Genomic DNA, 16,140 nt, shown 5'->3' with positions numbered 1-16,140 from the left:
GCCGAGTCCGAGACAAGTCTGAGTCCAAATACCAATGAGTCCAAGACAAGTCCGAGACAATAGAAAAACCCTCTCGGTGTCCGGTCTCAAGTACTACAGCCCTGGGTCCACCCAACCTCAACCTGAGCAAAGGTCTAACCCTAACCCTTCAAAGTGCTCAGAAAAAAATGGAAACTTGAATATCTGCAGTACAATTAAATGACAACTGGGCAAACTCCATCTGCTGGTAAAGATCTTGTGATATGAGTGGATACTCCAGAACAGTAAAAGGACCTCATGTTGAGATACATTTTTTTCCACAAGAAGTTAGAGATAAGCTAGATAGCTTATTACATTTTTACACACAAGAGTGAGTCTTTTTGTGGAAAAACTGAGACTTTTTTTTCGAAGATTAAGTAGATAGTATCACTCAATGGCCCCATCTAGTACACTTTCACATTTCAAGCGTCTGGTGTCGCCGATGAGATTTTAGACACTTTCTTATACACTTATCTACATCTCTGCTGCCAGATCATACATCTGATTCCATCTGTCCTGCTTCTCTCAGGCAGCAGGCAAATTTGCTTAAACCCCACTCCAATCCAGAGGGTGGCGGCAACGCACAGAAATGCAAGAAGAATACACTTTGCACTCTAACAGTTTAGTTACAATAACAAAAAGAGAAAGGGAAAAGAACTGCTAATTTTTAGTCAGATATCAGTATAAGTTGATATTGATACGGCTTTTCAGATGCATTTGTTTTTTTTTTTAGTATGTGGGAGCTATCTGATTGGTCCAAGACGCGTGAAGTGACTAAGTACACGTTCAGCCCCGACAAAATGAAGCAAAACGTGAATTCAAACTGAAACTGGGGGGCTTTTTGCCTTTTTATTACGACTTCACATACACGTTGCTGCTGATTGGGTGACATCGCTGACACACCCACCAAACAGGAGAAAACATACCTCAAAGCCCTTTGCACACGGTTTAATACTGTTTCGAGGAAACGTGCACGGTGCACACAGTTTTGGGATTGACCGTGCCCTAAATGTGAACAGGGTTGAAGGGAAGTTTGGGGCTGTAACGCCCATCCTCCCTTATCCCAAATCAGTCCTCACTGTTTTGTGAATCTAAATTAGTTTTTGCTTAGATGCAGCAAATAAGATTGGAGCGTGTGATGAACCCAAACTCAAACCTTCAGAAACCTTTTGAACCTTTGAATGACATCAGAGAAACCATGTCTGTCTAGTCCCTGTCTGTTCCTCTGTGTATTATTTTCTTTCAATCCCTCCTCTTTTTTGTCAGCTCTTATTAGTCTCTCTCCCTCCCTCCACTTTTTTCTTTCAAGCAAGATTCTAGTCATGGTGGCTGAAGGCAGCTCTTTCTGCTCTGTCAGTTACAATAAGTAGATGTGCATGGTGTGTGTACTGTAGGTGTGTGTGTTTGTGTGTGTGTCTGCGGGAGTGCATGCGTGCAACATAGATGCATCAACCCATTACCTTGGGTCACTGCAGGGTGGGAGCACACCCTAATTCAATCACACACACACACAGTGCATGAAATCAAGCTTTAATAACTTGTGCTAACTTAGGATACCTTGTGCTTTGTTTAGGCTGTCATGTTGTGTTCAGGAGCCCAAATCTGACCCTATTAGCTTCAAGGCTTCAGGCCAAGAGGCACCGGAACAGTCTGCTGGCTAGTTAGCCAGGTTAGTGAACTTTTCAAAAGGTAGCCTACATTAGAGGTGGAAATTACAAATGACTTTGCTCATTCAAATGGTTTTGCTCAGTTCAATTTAAAGGTTAATAGTATACTGACTGTGTAGTTAGTTCACTGACATGGCTGTTCAACACAGCGTGACTCAGTGTTCAGTCTCTTAAACTTAAAGTTCAGTCTGTTGCAGGTTCAACAGTTTTGTTTAGTACAAAACTCGACACAAAGTTTGTACATTTGATCTCATTCAGACTTTCATTCAATATATCCAGACTTTCATTCAATAAATTCAAACTTCACATATATATGGCATGCCATAATATATACATATATATATATAATTCATAGCGCTCTCTATTACCCTGTTTTTAAAAGGACCCATGCTTGTAATTTTCATGCTTATATTGCTGTGTTTTGCTGAATGACAATAAAAGGAATCTTGAATCTAATATCCAATATGAACCTACAAACATATATGACATTTTATGAATAAAAACTTAAGTCAGCTATCATATTTCAGCTCATTGTTTTGGTTTTACGGCCGGTATTTTTTTTGTTTCGGTTCAGTTTGCTAACACCATTGCCGGAGCAATATATGGTGATATACAGCTTCACAGTGTTCACGGCTTGTTTTGCTGCCATATGATGGCCAAAAAAACATTTATATATACATATAATAAGGATGAATGTACATCTACTTAAGGTGCTTTCCTTCTTTAGCTGTACACAATCCCCACACAATCCCCCGCTTAGATTAGAGTCAACTTTATTGTCATTGCACAAGTAAGGACAAGCAGTACAACGAAATACAGTTTTACATCTAACTAGTAGTGCAATCATTAAAAGTGCTTTTGTCTTTATAGCAGTGCTTACAAAGGCATAAAAAACAGAATGCAGTATGATCATGCAGTATGATCCGCTGCAACGTATGTTGTGTAAACTGAGCTGATAATAGTGTTACCTCTTCTTACAGTGATGGAGACATGCTTTGTGTGTTATTGTGAGTTGCTGCACCTTATTAAAACAGCTCTATCCATAGCCTTGTACTCCCTTATTCAGCCCAGAACCTACTCTAATTGTCATGTCTGTTGGCTGACGTGCCCACAAAAAAAATAACATATTTTTTTATAAGACCAGCCAATGTCATTTACAGCTAAAAGTTATACATATATTTGAAAATATCCCTAAACTTCCACACAAAATCATGCAAAGACCATGTTGTTTCATTTGTAATCAAACCCCATCAGCTGGCTCTATCCAAACACCTAAACAAATACTGGTGTTCTGAGGAGGATAGAACAATAAAGTTTGCTCGGAAATTAAAATGAAGCTCCTTACTAAAAATACTTCTTAGGTTGACAGAATCATGGCACTGAAAACTGCAGTATCTGGTGAGCCACACTGAATGGGGGACTTTTCCAGGTTAAAGCTATTATCTTGCTCATTTCCTTTCAATCTATACTGATCACAGAGAAGGAGATGTAGATAAAGAGAGCAAGCTTTTGGACAACTGAGATGTGGATTGTTCAGAGTGGGCTGCTATTTCTAAATTGAGAAATAAATGGGAGGAAAAGAGAAAGCAGGAAAAAGATAAGAAAGAGATTAAGAGACAGAAAGGAGAAGGAAGACGTCAGTGTGTTTTAGAAAGATGTGGAGCGGCCCACTTCATTTGGAATCCAAAGGAAACGGGTATGAGATGCGCATAAACAACCAGTACACAGACAGTGCTCCATCATGCACCCTAATCCATTAGAGCACCCACACATTTTTTGCTACATGTTTCATTTCATTTATTAGAAGCTGATGGAGTACTGCAGCTGACAGGGATACTTTGAACATGTACTGATACCTGCTTCAAGTTCCAGCTACTTGAGTATTCCACTGTGTGTGTATGTGTTCCTTTATACTGAATGTGTGTATGGTAAAGTACACTTAAATACACGATAGTGCTTTTGAAGGTCCCATATTGTAAAAAGTGAGATATATACTGTAAATACTCAATCCACTCAATCCACAGAAAAATGCACACAGTCCGTATTTAGAAACTGTGCCTTTAAACGAGACGTCAGGACTTTACGGTTGCGATATCACAACTATACTTATACGTAGGTGGAAAGTGCCGCCACAGTGCCGTTACAGTCATTCCCCAGCTGCAATGACGGTGCAGAGATGCAGGGTGTAGATGCAGAACGCCTGGAAACGCTGGCCAATCAGAGCAGACTGGGCATTTTCGGGAGGGGGGGGGGCTTAAGTGTTTCAGACAGAGGGTAGCCTCGCATTGCCAGACCCTCCTCCACAGTGCTGCAGAGGATGGTCTGGCTAGTCCACACAACATTTAGGATGGGAGAAAAACGTGCGCTAGTTCACTGGAATTTCTTTAAACCAATCACAATTAGGGCTGGGCAATATGGAGAAAATCAAATATCACGATATTTTTGACCAAATACCTTGATATCGGTACCGCAACAATATTGTAGTGTTGACTATTGGTGCTTTCACAAAATATTTACACAATGAGATTTTTGATAAATAATCATCAGTAATGTGGATATAATGACTAAGTGCGTAAATATCAGAACAGCTAGAACAGTCTGATAAGTTCAGAAAATTACATCACTTTACTGTAATGCAGCCTTTAAATCCAGGAAAAGACAACACTTATGCTATATTACGATATCCAAAATCTAAGACGATATCTAGTCTCATATCACGATATCAATATAATATTGATATATTGCCCAGCTCTAATCACAGATTAGATTAGATTTTTTTATTTAACCTTTATTTATTCAGGGGAGGTTCTCTGAGAGGCAACCTCTCTTTTGCAGGAACACCCTGATCACATTCATCTGATCTGCTGGCCACTGAGCAGCTCCACTGGAGCAGTTGGGGTTAAGAGCCTTGCTCAAGGGCACCTCAGTGGTGGTAATGAGGGACAAGCGCTGCTCTTTCACTTTCCCACCCAGATTTTATCCTGTTGGTCTGGGGATTGATTGAACCGACAACCTCCCAGTCACAAGCTCTCTTCTCTAACCTCTAGGCCACCTTTTAGGCCACAATCTTCATGGGCAGTGCTAAGTGCCAGATGGAGCAACTGTGCCTCTGTAAAATAGCCTCGGGAAGGAACTTGTTTTGGTGTAACGTGTATGAAAGGTTAAAGGTTGTTTAAGTCGTGCAACAGAAAACTCAGATTGAACAGATAGTCTAGCTAGCTGTCTGGATTTACCCTGCAGAGATCTGAGGAGCAGTTAACCATAGTCCTCAGAAATCCACCAGAATTTAAAATGCCAACACAAAGAAAGCGTAAGGTGATGCACATCCGTTCAAAATGAGGGACATCCGGCAGAATTTCCGGCGGCACCTGAACAATCCTGGAAATTAAATGTTGTCGATATAGACTAGACAGAGGGTAAATACAGGTATATTCAGACAGAAAGTATGAGAAAGATAATGTGTTTTTCTAACATTAGGGCATGTGAACCTACTCTAGTAGAAACCCAAAATACAAGTATAAACCTGAAAATGAGCATAATATGGGACCTTTAAACAATCCCATTACACATAATGCCTACCATGAGGAGAATGTGTGTGTGTTTCGGTCTAATCAAACGTGCACACGCAAATGCAGACTATGCTGTTAGCTATATAATAGCAATGCTGCCAGTTGCTTTACTGTAAAACTTTGCACAGAAACACACACAGTACACACTCCTGTATTCACCGAGGTAATTACAGTGTGAAGTAATGACGACCCCACAGTTCTCATCCTGACCCGCTGTGGAGGTGTATGTCTGTGTGATCCCGTGTGTGTGTACTTGTGCATGTGAGTCCCTAAGGTGCTAGTTAAGTATAGTAAGATAGATTTGACACCCAAGGCATTCAGCAGGAATCAGGCGGGGTGTCAGAAGAACTGTTTTTAGTCCTCGTCTCTCTCCCTCTCTTCTTTTCTCTTTTTGTCTTCATTTCGGCTCTCCAAATTTTCTCATACACCCCTCAGCTTCCCCATTTTTATCTCTGTCTGCATCTTTTATTTCTCCTTTGTTCTCCATTTCTGTGCCTCGTTCTGTCTGCCACCGTTTCTGCGCCTGTTTATCTCTTTCCACATTCCCCCCAATTCACCCTGTCCCTACTTTTCTGCATGGCGTTAATTTAATTCATGTAGTGGGCATTCATGCGGCCCTTTTTTCCACTGAAATGTAAGGTAAGGGAGACAATTCATCTCCTCCTCCGGTGCTGTTTCTCGGTTTCTCTTCGTCTCTCTAGGTGTCTCTCTCTTTCTGCGGGTTGTGGCCTCTGACCCAAACAGGCCCGTTCTCTTTGCTTATCAGATGGAAAGCAAGATACGGCAGGACTGCTGCAAATGTTTACAAAGGGAGCTGTGCCCTCATGCATTTTTCAGCTGAATATTTAAAGCTCTAACTATGAGATCCTGTTTTTTTTATTTTGTCTCCATCTGTGCTGCTCAGCACTGTCTGCTGTGGTGTATTTTCACCACACATTCTGCAGATCACCTGTCAATCAAACAGAGTGTTCAGTACTGTAGGATCTTTTCTCTTTGATTCTGTGTTGATTCTGCTATTTTGTTTTTGTCATCTGTTTCAGAGCGGCTGACAAAACTTTTGAAATGAATCTTTGGAAGAGCTTTTATATCTTGCACATTTCATGATGACAGCACACATTTAATGTCTTAATTATCTTGGAAGCTCTTCACATCCACAAATCAACTTAGCACAAAAAGTAAGGACATTTGTGTTTGGTAGATTATTTCTCTGTGGTAACAATGGTTTTTGGCAATAAATGTTTTACTGTTGAAAGCCTGTTTAGTTCCCTTTCAAAGGGTGCCCCATTTGTAAGGAACATGCATTTGTGGGATGAGCAGCAGCGCTGAGTATGTGGGTTGCGCCCATGAAAAATTTGCCAAATCTTCTCTGCCAATGCCAAACAGCTTATTCTGCCATTGACTCGTTTGGTGTTTGGTGGATTGGATGATTAAAGTTTGAAGAAACAAGACCATTGCCAATACAAACCATACACAGCCGCAACAGCCTGGCACCTCCTCCTCATGCTGGTTACCAGCCAAGTCACACACTCCACTCTTCAACCAGCATTTGTCACAAGTCAGCCAACGTGGTTGTGTTGGTCACTCTGGCACGAGCAGCACGCCCAAGCTGATCCCAGTGTGTTCAATGGGGTTGAGATCAGGACTGCTGGCAGGCCATTCCATCCTCTCCACTCCCACATTCTGGAGGTAGTCATTGATAAACCCCGCCCTGTGGGGGCGAGCGTTGTCATCTTGGAGGATAGAGTTTGGTCCCAGACTGTGGAGATATGGGATTGCCACTGGTTGCAGAATCTCATCTCTATATCTCTTTGCATTGAGATTGCCTCCAATGATGACAAGCCTCGTTTTTCCAGTGAGGGGAGATGCCACCTTACTCTATTGGTGCAGCAATCAGCATAGCGTTCTCCGCGTCTTCTCCACACTTTGACCCTACGATCCAACTGCCGTAGGCAAAATCATCCAATCCACCAATCACCAAACCAGTCAATGGCTGAATAAGCTGCATTGGCAGAGAAGATTTGGCAAATTTTTCATGGGCGCAACCCACATACTCAGCGCTGCTGCTCATCCCACAAATGCATGTTCCTTACAAATGGGGCACCCGTTGAAAGGGAACTAAACAGGCTTTCCAACGGTATAATATATATTGCCAAAAAGCATTGTTACCACAGAGAAATAATCTACCAAACACAAATTTCCTTACTTTTTGTGCCAAGTTTATTTACTGGGCCATAAAAGTAGCATCAGTTCCTGAGCTGCATGGCGGGGTAATCCTTTTTAAAAGAATCATAAAGAGAAATGGAATATGTCCCAGGTAACTAGAGCAGACACAGTTTTATATTTAGCATGCCAGGTTTTTTTTGGGCATTTTTGTCATTTTATTTTGCTGATTTAATGGTCTGCCTCCGAAGAACAAGCTTTCTTGAGCAGTGGCTCTCACAAAGAGGCCAGCAACGGTAGAAAGAGACAGCGGGGAAAAACACAGTTTAGAGCCAGCATAATCACTAAAATATCTATTTTCACTAAAATATGCTGGCTAACTCGGTAAATGAAGGGTTTATTGATCAAAGCAGAACTGGTGGTTATTGGAACAGTGGACAAACTGACCAAGTTTGGTGACTTTTCTTTAGTTTAAGCCAAGTTTTAGTGAGTGTGTTTTACGATGAGTTAACAAAGCAATTAGTTTGGTAAAAGATAGAAACTTGAATTCAGAAGGTTTATGGTTGTATTTTTCTGTTTAATAAGGAAAATAGGTGTAACAATATTTCCTTTTTTTGACATCTTTTTGTATTTTGTTTATTCATTAAACTAAAAAGCTAAGAGAGCTTGAGGAACATATCAAATTTGTCACTCAAACAAATCTCCCAGCTGAAAAACTCAGAAAAATGGTATTTCTTATAATAACATTCCCTTAAGAATTAATGTTTAGAATAAACATTTAGATATTTTGGCTGATATTTGACTTGCAATGTGGTATCAGACTTCCCTTCATCACATGCTGGTGCATGCAAATACGTTAAATAATTAATTTCAGTGCAATGGTTTGGTTCTTAATTCTGAGTTTGTTAGGTTAGGGTTTCATTTCAGGGATACCATGGCTTCAAACTGTATCAAAAAAGTAGGGCTGTCAGCATGAATGCGTTAATCGCGATGTGATTATGGGTCGAGCATAATGCGTTAATTTTTTTTAATCGTATTAAACGCATGCCGCCATTTATTAATTTATTTTCACTTCACTCGGCTTTGCATCATGCCTAACAGGCTACTATTTTGCCGTACTTCCTCGTAACACATCCTGCTGCTGCAGGAATAGCAACGCGGATTCCGGTGCCTCATTCTGGTGCCACTGATATGCCTGCACATCTCTCTGATGTTCTGAAACAGACGTTACAGGCAACAGAAACATCGCTGCACGGGACGCTAGTTAACACTATACTCGACAGCAGCTAACGCTAGCCTACTGCTAGCTATTAGCTGGATTAAACACGGTTACAATGCTGACAGCTAACGCTAAACGGTGTAAAGTGTGACTGTATTTCACTGTAGAGGATTCCGACACCGGGATGTAAGAATCTGCAGCTGCTGTTGTCGGAAAAACACAGACGGTGCGTTCAATTTACAGCGTCGTGATGCATTCAAAGTTGTTAAATTCAAATGTGTGACTAGATTAAATATATAATAAACAAATACAAATCTTAAAATCAAGTTCATAAAGTCACTTTCTTTGCATTCATTTGATTCCCAGTCAAGATACACTGGTAAGAATGGCTTTCCATTGTTAATATGTACTTAAAAACTGTTCTGAAATGCAAAATAATAGAATTTTAATCATGTGATAAAACATGCGATTATTCGCGATTAACTATAGAAATTCAACGATTAATCGCGATTAAGAAAATGTAATCGTTTAACAGCCCTACAAAAAAGCTACATCAGTAGATAAGAATTGACCTTACTAAACTTTGATCTTCCCAAAATAATTTTCTTTTCTTTAAAGTGTAAGTTTATCGTCTTTTCGCAACAGAAAGCAGCTGTGGGGTGCCACAGGGCTTCGTTTTAGGCCCTGTATAACATTCTCTGTACTTACTTGTAAAGTACATGATGTTGGTTTCAAATTATAAACTGTATGCTGTTGTTTTTTTAATAAGCAATTTACTTGCAACCTCTTATCTTTTTATCATTAATTTTATCTGTCACTCACTCAGATTCATTGTTTGAAGAAAAGCGACAGTAATGAGATAGTGACAAGTAACATGCAAATTATGGCAGGTTTTCTTAATTCTATCCAACTAAAATGGGAGGAAGGAAAGAGAAAGAGATAGTAATCTACCTTTCTTCTGCAGTATAGCACTCCCGCTGCGCCTCCCTATGTGGTTCTCCACATAACAGGTGTAGTTGGCCAGGTCTGCCTCCTCCACAGCATCAAACATTAGGGATAGCTGCACCTCCTTCTCCCCTAAATGCTCCCTCAAAATCCTGGACAAACACACAAAGAGAAGACGATAGTCACAGACAGCAGGGACATCTATTTCCCCAAATATACTCCTTTAAAACCCTTTTAAGGAAGACAAGGACCTAAACATAAGAAGAACATAAACACGTATGCAACATTAGATGGATTAGCTGGAGTTTTCTCTGTCTTCTCTGAGAGAGGAAAGAAGAGGAAGAGAGGGAGTAAGAGAACAGGGACAGAAGTAAACATCTTAGAGACAGGTGGCGGTCTATATCTCCTAGATGACTCTACAAAAGGCTGTAAAGGAGAAAGAGGATAACAGGAGAGAAGGGGAAAGTAAGAGGAGAGGAAAAACGAGTGGAGTATAGAGCAGATGAAAAAAGGAGGACAGAGGGATGAGGGCAAGGAGGCATGTGCAGAACACATTGGCGACAGCTGGAATAAGCCTCTCCTCATGGTGAGGTCATACTATTAAAGCCTGCGAGGAAGAGAGGAGGTGGAGGAGGGGGAGACTGAACTGATGTTTGGGTCACGACGTGCACCTTTGAGCCTGATTTACGGTCAGATTCGGCTGTGATCAGTGATATCTGTGCTGACTTGGCAAATCCAGAGCAGTCAGCACAGACGGTCCAATGAGACACAGGTTCTCCCATTTCGCTTCATGCGGCTGTAATAGTGGTAATTTCATTTAATGCATTCTTATTTAATTTCTATTTTAATAATTTAAATCATTTCATATATATGTATATCTAGGGAAGTGCTTGTAAATCATACACTCATTCAGTTTTCATTTTACAGAAAAAGAGCCATAAGGACCATCATTAGAAGTTGATTTCCAGATTCATCAAATCCATTGTTTGTTCAGTTAAAGTTGTTGAAATGTTATGATCTAGTGGTTTACAGTATTCTGCAAATAAATGTATAAAGTTCACAAGAGTAATTCGCCTGCCAACATCCAAAAAAGGTTTGAGAAAAGCGAAAGTCATTACAACTTAAAAGGAACTGAGATATTCAAAAAACCGAGATGAGAGAACGGTGCATCACAGTGAAAGGAATCAGTTTGTGGAACAATCTCAACAGTGAAACCTAAGAATTTAAAACAAACATTATATTTAAAAAAAAATAAAAATAAATTAAAGAAAAATGTTGAGTAAATACAGTGAAATGTGTTGATTCAGTTTTTGTCCTGTTCTTTTGTGACTGGTGAGGGGGAGAGGGGGAAGGGAAGAGTTTTTTATTTAATTATTTGTTTTGTTAATATATGTTTTGTGAAACTTTGAACACTTTACAAACCATGATGTTAACATAATTATTTCACTTTGCAAGAGGCCTCCTTTCTTTGTTGAGGGAACTTATTTCAGCATTTGACCCATCGCGAAGCCATGCCAGCCTTAGCTGCTATGTCTGTCAAACTTTCTGCCTAGCACTGCCCCGTAAGTAGATTCTAATGATAACGGTGGCATCTACCACTCGTAATTTGTGGTCTTTTTTAAATAATGGGCCACTGATGCACACAGAGGTAGACAAAAGCAGGTTTCTCATTGTTAGCCATTGGCCACTTTGAGAAAGCACATGCCTAACTAAAATCTTGAGCAAGCATAAGTCTTTCGAAGCAACAAATAAATGTGATCGGGACGGTTTCCCTTTTTTTAATCAGATCATACACAACACAGCGCTGTTGAACACATCAGGACTTAGGGCGTCTTCACACCTGTAGTTAGTTTGCTTTGGTCCGAATCAGTTGGTGAGTTTGTAAACTTGGAGGGATTTGCCCTCGGCTCGGTTTGGTTTGGTTTGGTTTGACACATGGAAAAATCCAAGCATACCAAAATGCGCCATTACAAATCACGCAAGAACGTCCACTCCTCTTATTGGTCGGATGTGTCTGGGGGCGGGAGCAAGAAAGTAAATACAGGAAGAAGGTCCTGTGTTCTGGACTAGTGCATCTCCATGGTCAAATCAGCTCATTTCATTAAAATGATCAGACATTGTTACGCGATCTGTTTACCGAGACTGTGCGGTGTCTCTAATTTTAACGGCAGCTGGTTTGACCACGGAGATGCGAGTGACGGACGGCAAGTTTGACCACTGTCTATTTCTGTGATAGAAACACTGCAAGCTGCTAGAGTTTGCTGCTCTGCTGCATCGCAGATTGCTAAACACCCCTGACTACAGGAGGACATTAGCTCAGACTTGCGGAGCATGTATAGTTGGTGCGGTTCGAGTACGGATCCCGTTCTCACCACAAACAAACCGCTCCAGAGTTAGATTGAAAGCGTACCGAGACCACCTCTTCAAGCAGGTCTCGGTACGCTGGTTTGCTCCGCTTTTGGTGCGCACCCGAGTGCGAATGCCGCGTTCTCACCTGCCCTGACGAACTTCACCAGCGGGAAAAACAAACTCTAGTGCGATTCAACCGAACTAAACGAGGCAGGTGTGAAAGCGCCCTTAGACTGGATAGTATCTTAATATTCCTGCTGTTAAGCCCAGTTCAGACCAAAGATCCCAGTTCAGACCAAAGATTCGTGACGAGATGAAACCGTTTTGGAACGTTGCAGGGAAAGGTTGCAGTGGTCTAAGAGTCAATGTTATGGAGATGATACACCATATTGTCGAAATGGTGTGAACTGGCAGGTTTCAGAACGTTGCAGACCGGCTCGTTGCAAGTAGTTGCACGTTTCAACTTGTCTCGCCGTGAATCTTTGATCTGAACTGGGCTTTACATTAGTCATTGTCCGGTATTCCAGGATTAAGCCAAGTTTCAGTGAAACAAAGGAAATTACAGTTCCTGATATTGTGTTGGAAACTGATACGGGCATGGAGATCGTCCAGTTTATTATCCAAAGCTTGTACATTGGCTAGAAAGATGCTTGGCAGAGAACGTCCGTGAGGGCGGGATCTCAGCTGGCGTTTAATCCCTCCTTCTTTCTTTGATGTTTCCATTTGAAAATCTCTCTACCAAAATGGCAGAATCAGTAAGAGGCGAGTCACACAGTGGTGAGTTGATTTTCCTATCCTCATTAGTGTCTTGTTGTCGTTTATCATCTTGTCCAAAGAAATACAGCAAACATTGTAAAAACATAACTAAAATAACATAAATTGTTGCCAGTACGGCAGCTGGACAGGTCCATGTCTTTTAGGAACACAATGTAATAATTATATGCTAACGCGCGGCTTTGGAAGTAAGTTACCATTGAGGTAACCAGTTAGCCATGCTCACGTTAGCGACTAACACTATGTTAGAGCAAATAAACACAGTTTAATCCATCCATTACAAGTCTGCTATTTTTTTGAGGAAAGGTAATAAATCTCTGCTCGAGGGAGGAGTTTAGTGAACAGTCGATGACAGTGACAGCTGACCATTTCATTTACCCCCCACCTACAATTAACAAAGTCTGTCCTGTGGTCCAGGGGGGAGAATGTTTTAAAAGCCAGTGTCTTGTTCACTGAACTCAGTGTCAGCTTCTAATGCTTGAGTATTCACAGCTTGAACCTCAGAGGAAATTGCCTTAGACTGGGACAGGACCAGAGAAAATAAGTAAGGGTGGAGTGTGAACTAAGACAAACTTGGACTGGCTCTTGGAGTGTCACAATGCCGTGTCGAATATAGAAGGTCTTGTGTGAGCAGCCAGCATTAACACTGTATTTAAACTGCAATCACAGCCTACCTACATGCAATTGTGTTTTCAACAATGTCCTACTGTCTTCCAATCTGGTCTCTTACCACTAAGGAAATTACTGAACCAATAGCACGACTAATACAATCGAGCTCTCAAGATCCAAAGTAATCTTCCAAAGTAGTCTCACCATTACATTGCTCTCACACGCTTAAACACTCTGACTTAACAGAACTACATAAACAGCCACGCTATTGCATTTTATTTTCAGATTCAAAATAGCACTTCAACACTTGCTGCACTTCTCCCGACACACAATTTGAGACCGGTACGCCTCACTAGGTCAGTTTCACAGGCAATCATTCCAGTCCCCCCATACAAAAACAACTATGGTCAGAAATCCTTTTTTCATACATACACCCCATCACATCAGAACACTAACATGCATCACATATTTCAAAAAGGCATACACCCTGTCCACAGTGACACTTGCACTCATTGATTGTTCATGTATTGTCCAAGTCTTGTTTCTGTATTGTTGTTTTTAGTTGTCTGTAGTTGTCTAGCCCTACTAATGTCCTGTACAAGTGTTTCTGTCTTCATGTGCCGTAACTGTGTTCTGTTTCTGCAGAACAGGAACCTGCTGGAAACCAGTTTTTAAACTGAGTCAGGCCCCTTTAAACTGTAACTTAATGTTACTTTTAATCCTTTCCTGTATAATAAATGAAATGAAAAAGGGGTATTAAACCAAACACAAGCAATAATTACAGTACCACATGCCAAATATGAAAATTTGTATTTACTGTACTATATACTGTATGTTAGGGCTGGGCAATATATTGATATTATATCGATATCGTGACATTAGACTAGATATCTTAGATTTTGGATATCGTAAAATGGCTTAAGTTTCGTCTTTTTCTGGTTTTAAAGGCTGCATTACAGTAAATGTATGTCATTTTCTGAACTTACCAGACTGTTTTAACTATTCTATTATTTGCCTTTACCCACTTAGTCATTATATCCACATTATTGATGATTATTTATCTAAAATCTATTGTGAAGATATTTTGTTAAAGGCCCAGTGTGTAACGTGTTTAGTTGTTCATTATCAAAAACCTTTTTCATGAATATTTACCACCACCATCAATTCCTTTTGGCTTGAAATTTTACATTTGCATTCGCATGAACTAGGGTAGACGCTCCATATTCATGCTCCATCTTGAAATACGTTAGCCGGTAAGGGACATACAGGATATACTGCTCCGCCTTTCGCGTTTTCGCTGTCACATGATAAACTCACAGGTGCTGCTAATGCTGCTAATGGGTATCGTAGCTTCCCGGCCCTGGCAAGTTTGAAGAAGAAAACATGGAGGACCACACGTATTCAAAATCCAAATTTCAGGGACAGGAGTCTTCTTCTTCGCCCAGAAAAAGAAAAAAGGATATTGAAAAGAGCAAGAGACCGGCTTTTTGAAGCGTGAAGGCTACCTGTGCATTATTCTATGGTTATGTGATAACGACGACCTTAATCTATAATTTAAGGCATTTGTTATACATATTTGATACATTTGGAGAAAAAAACAATGTTAAAGTGATTTATGGGGACGGAAATGCTGCTAACAGGAACAGGAAGGACCCATCTAATAAAAACCTAGCAAAGGGATTACATTTTCAATTTGCATGATGAAGTAGCTGAATTCAAAGTGAATGAAAACCCTGCACAGTTTGAATGGCCTTAATCACACAAATCAATTATGATGGTATAATGGTAAAGCAGCCAGTAGAGAGACCTACACAGTAAATGTGCACAGTGTGTGAAAATATGGATTTGCAGGTTATTAAAAAATTATTCATGAAAAAAGGGAATGGAAAGGCCAAAAGAGCATGATATGTTTAAAAAAAGAAAGGTTAATATTCCTGATCAGCCTGGCTTAAGTTAGTTAGCTGGTTTGTGTACTAGCCAGATTCTAAAACACACGGGGGTTAAACCACATGAGAATTGGCCCAGTCCAACCATGGAAAGCAGCGATGAGGTAACGTGTAGTAGTTCCATGTGGTTCTGTTGGCAACTCACCATGAAAATGAATCATATCTGTCACTTGAGGCTTTTATCCAAGTGCTTGCATGCAAAGAATTTTGACACACACTTTTAGCACAAGTGGTCGCTGTGGGAATTGAACTCCTAACCTTCTCAATATTCATGTTTTTCTCTTCCCGTTTAGCAGCAGCGGAGCAGAAGAAAAGCTGTGAAATCTGAGTAGAGTATTATTACTATCACGGCCAATATTACAGAAATGATCATGAAATTAAAAATGGCGCATTCAATTAAAAAGGTTCCTGAAAAAATACATCAAATCACTGGGATTACCTATGCAAGTGCATTTTCTTTCTCTCCTCTGTGTGTCAGGGTTTTTTAGTGCGTGCATCACTCTCATGTTTACCAGGGCCAAGCATTAGAGGTCACCGTTAAAAGCAGTGACTTGCTAAAATCCTCGATTAAAAACACATCACTTTCGCGCTTCCTTTTCTCACCTTCCCTCCAATAACTTCCCACTCGTTTCAGACCTCCTTTCTTTCTCCACTTACCTCCCTCCATCTCTCTCTAATCTATTAATGCTGTCTTGACATCTCTTAAACACACTCCTTCCATTCCACTAAATCACACATGAGTAGTAAGTAATGATTCTGATCATCTTTAAATTGTTTTTTATATAACACTTTACACACGGGTGAAATCTCCTTGTGTCATAGCCGTATAGTACTTACGTAATTCATAAAAATCAAATCAAAAATTCTTTTTCAAAGGGACCAAC

General features: G+C 40.4%; 1 protein-coding gene across 1 annotated transcript in view; it reads right to left on the bottom strand.

The window, feature by feature from the left end:
* LOC144524676 (X-linked interleukin-1 receptor accessory protein-like 2) overlaps positions 1-16,140 on the bottom strand; it is a 449,564-nt gene that overhangs the window by 28,694 nt on the left and 404,730 nt on the right. The window contains 1 exon segment of the mRNA XM_078261101.1: positions 9,585-9,730. Coding sequence (XP_078117227.1) covers positions 9,585-9,730 — 146 coding nt within the window.

Source organism: Sander vitreus, chromosome 10 (assembly GCF_031162955.1).
Source record: "Sander vitreus isolate 19-12246 chromosome 10, sanVit1, whole genome shotgun sequence".
Lineage (NCBI taxonomy): Eukaryota > Metazoa > Chordata > Actinopteri > Perciformes > Percidae > Sander > Sander vitreus.
This window is presented reverse-complemented; position numbering and strand designations above follow the sequence as displayed.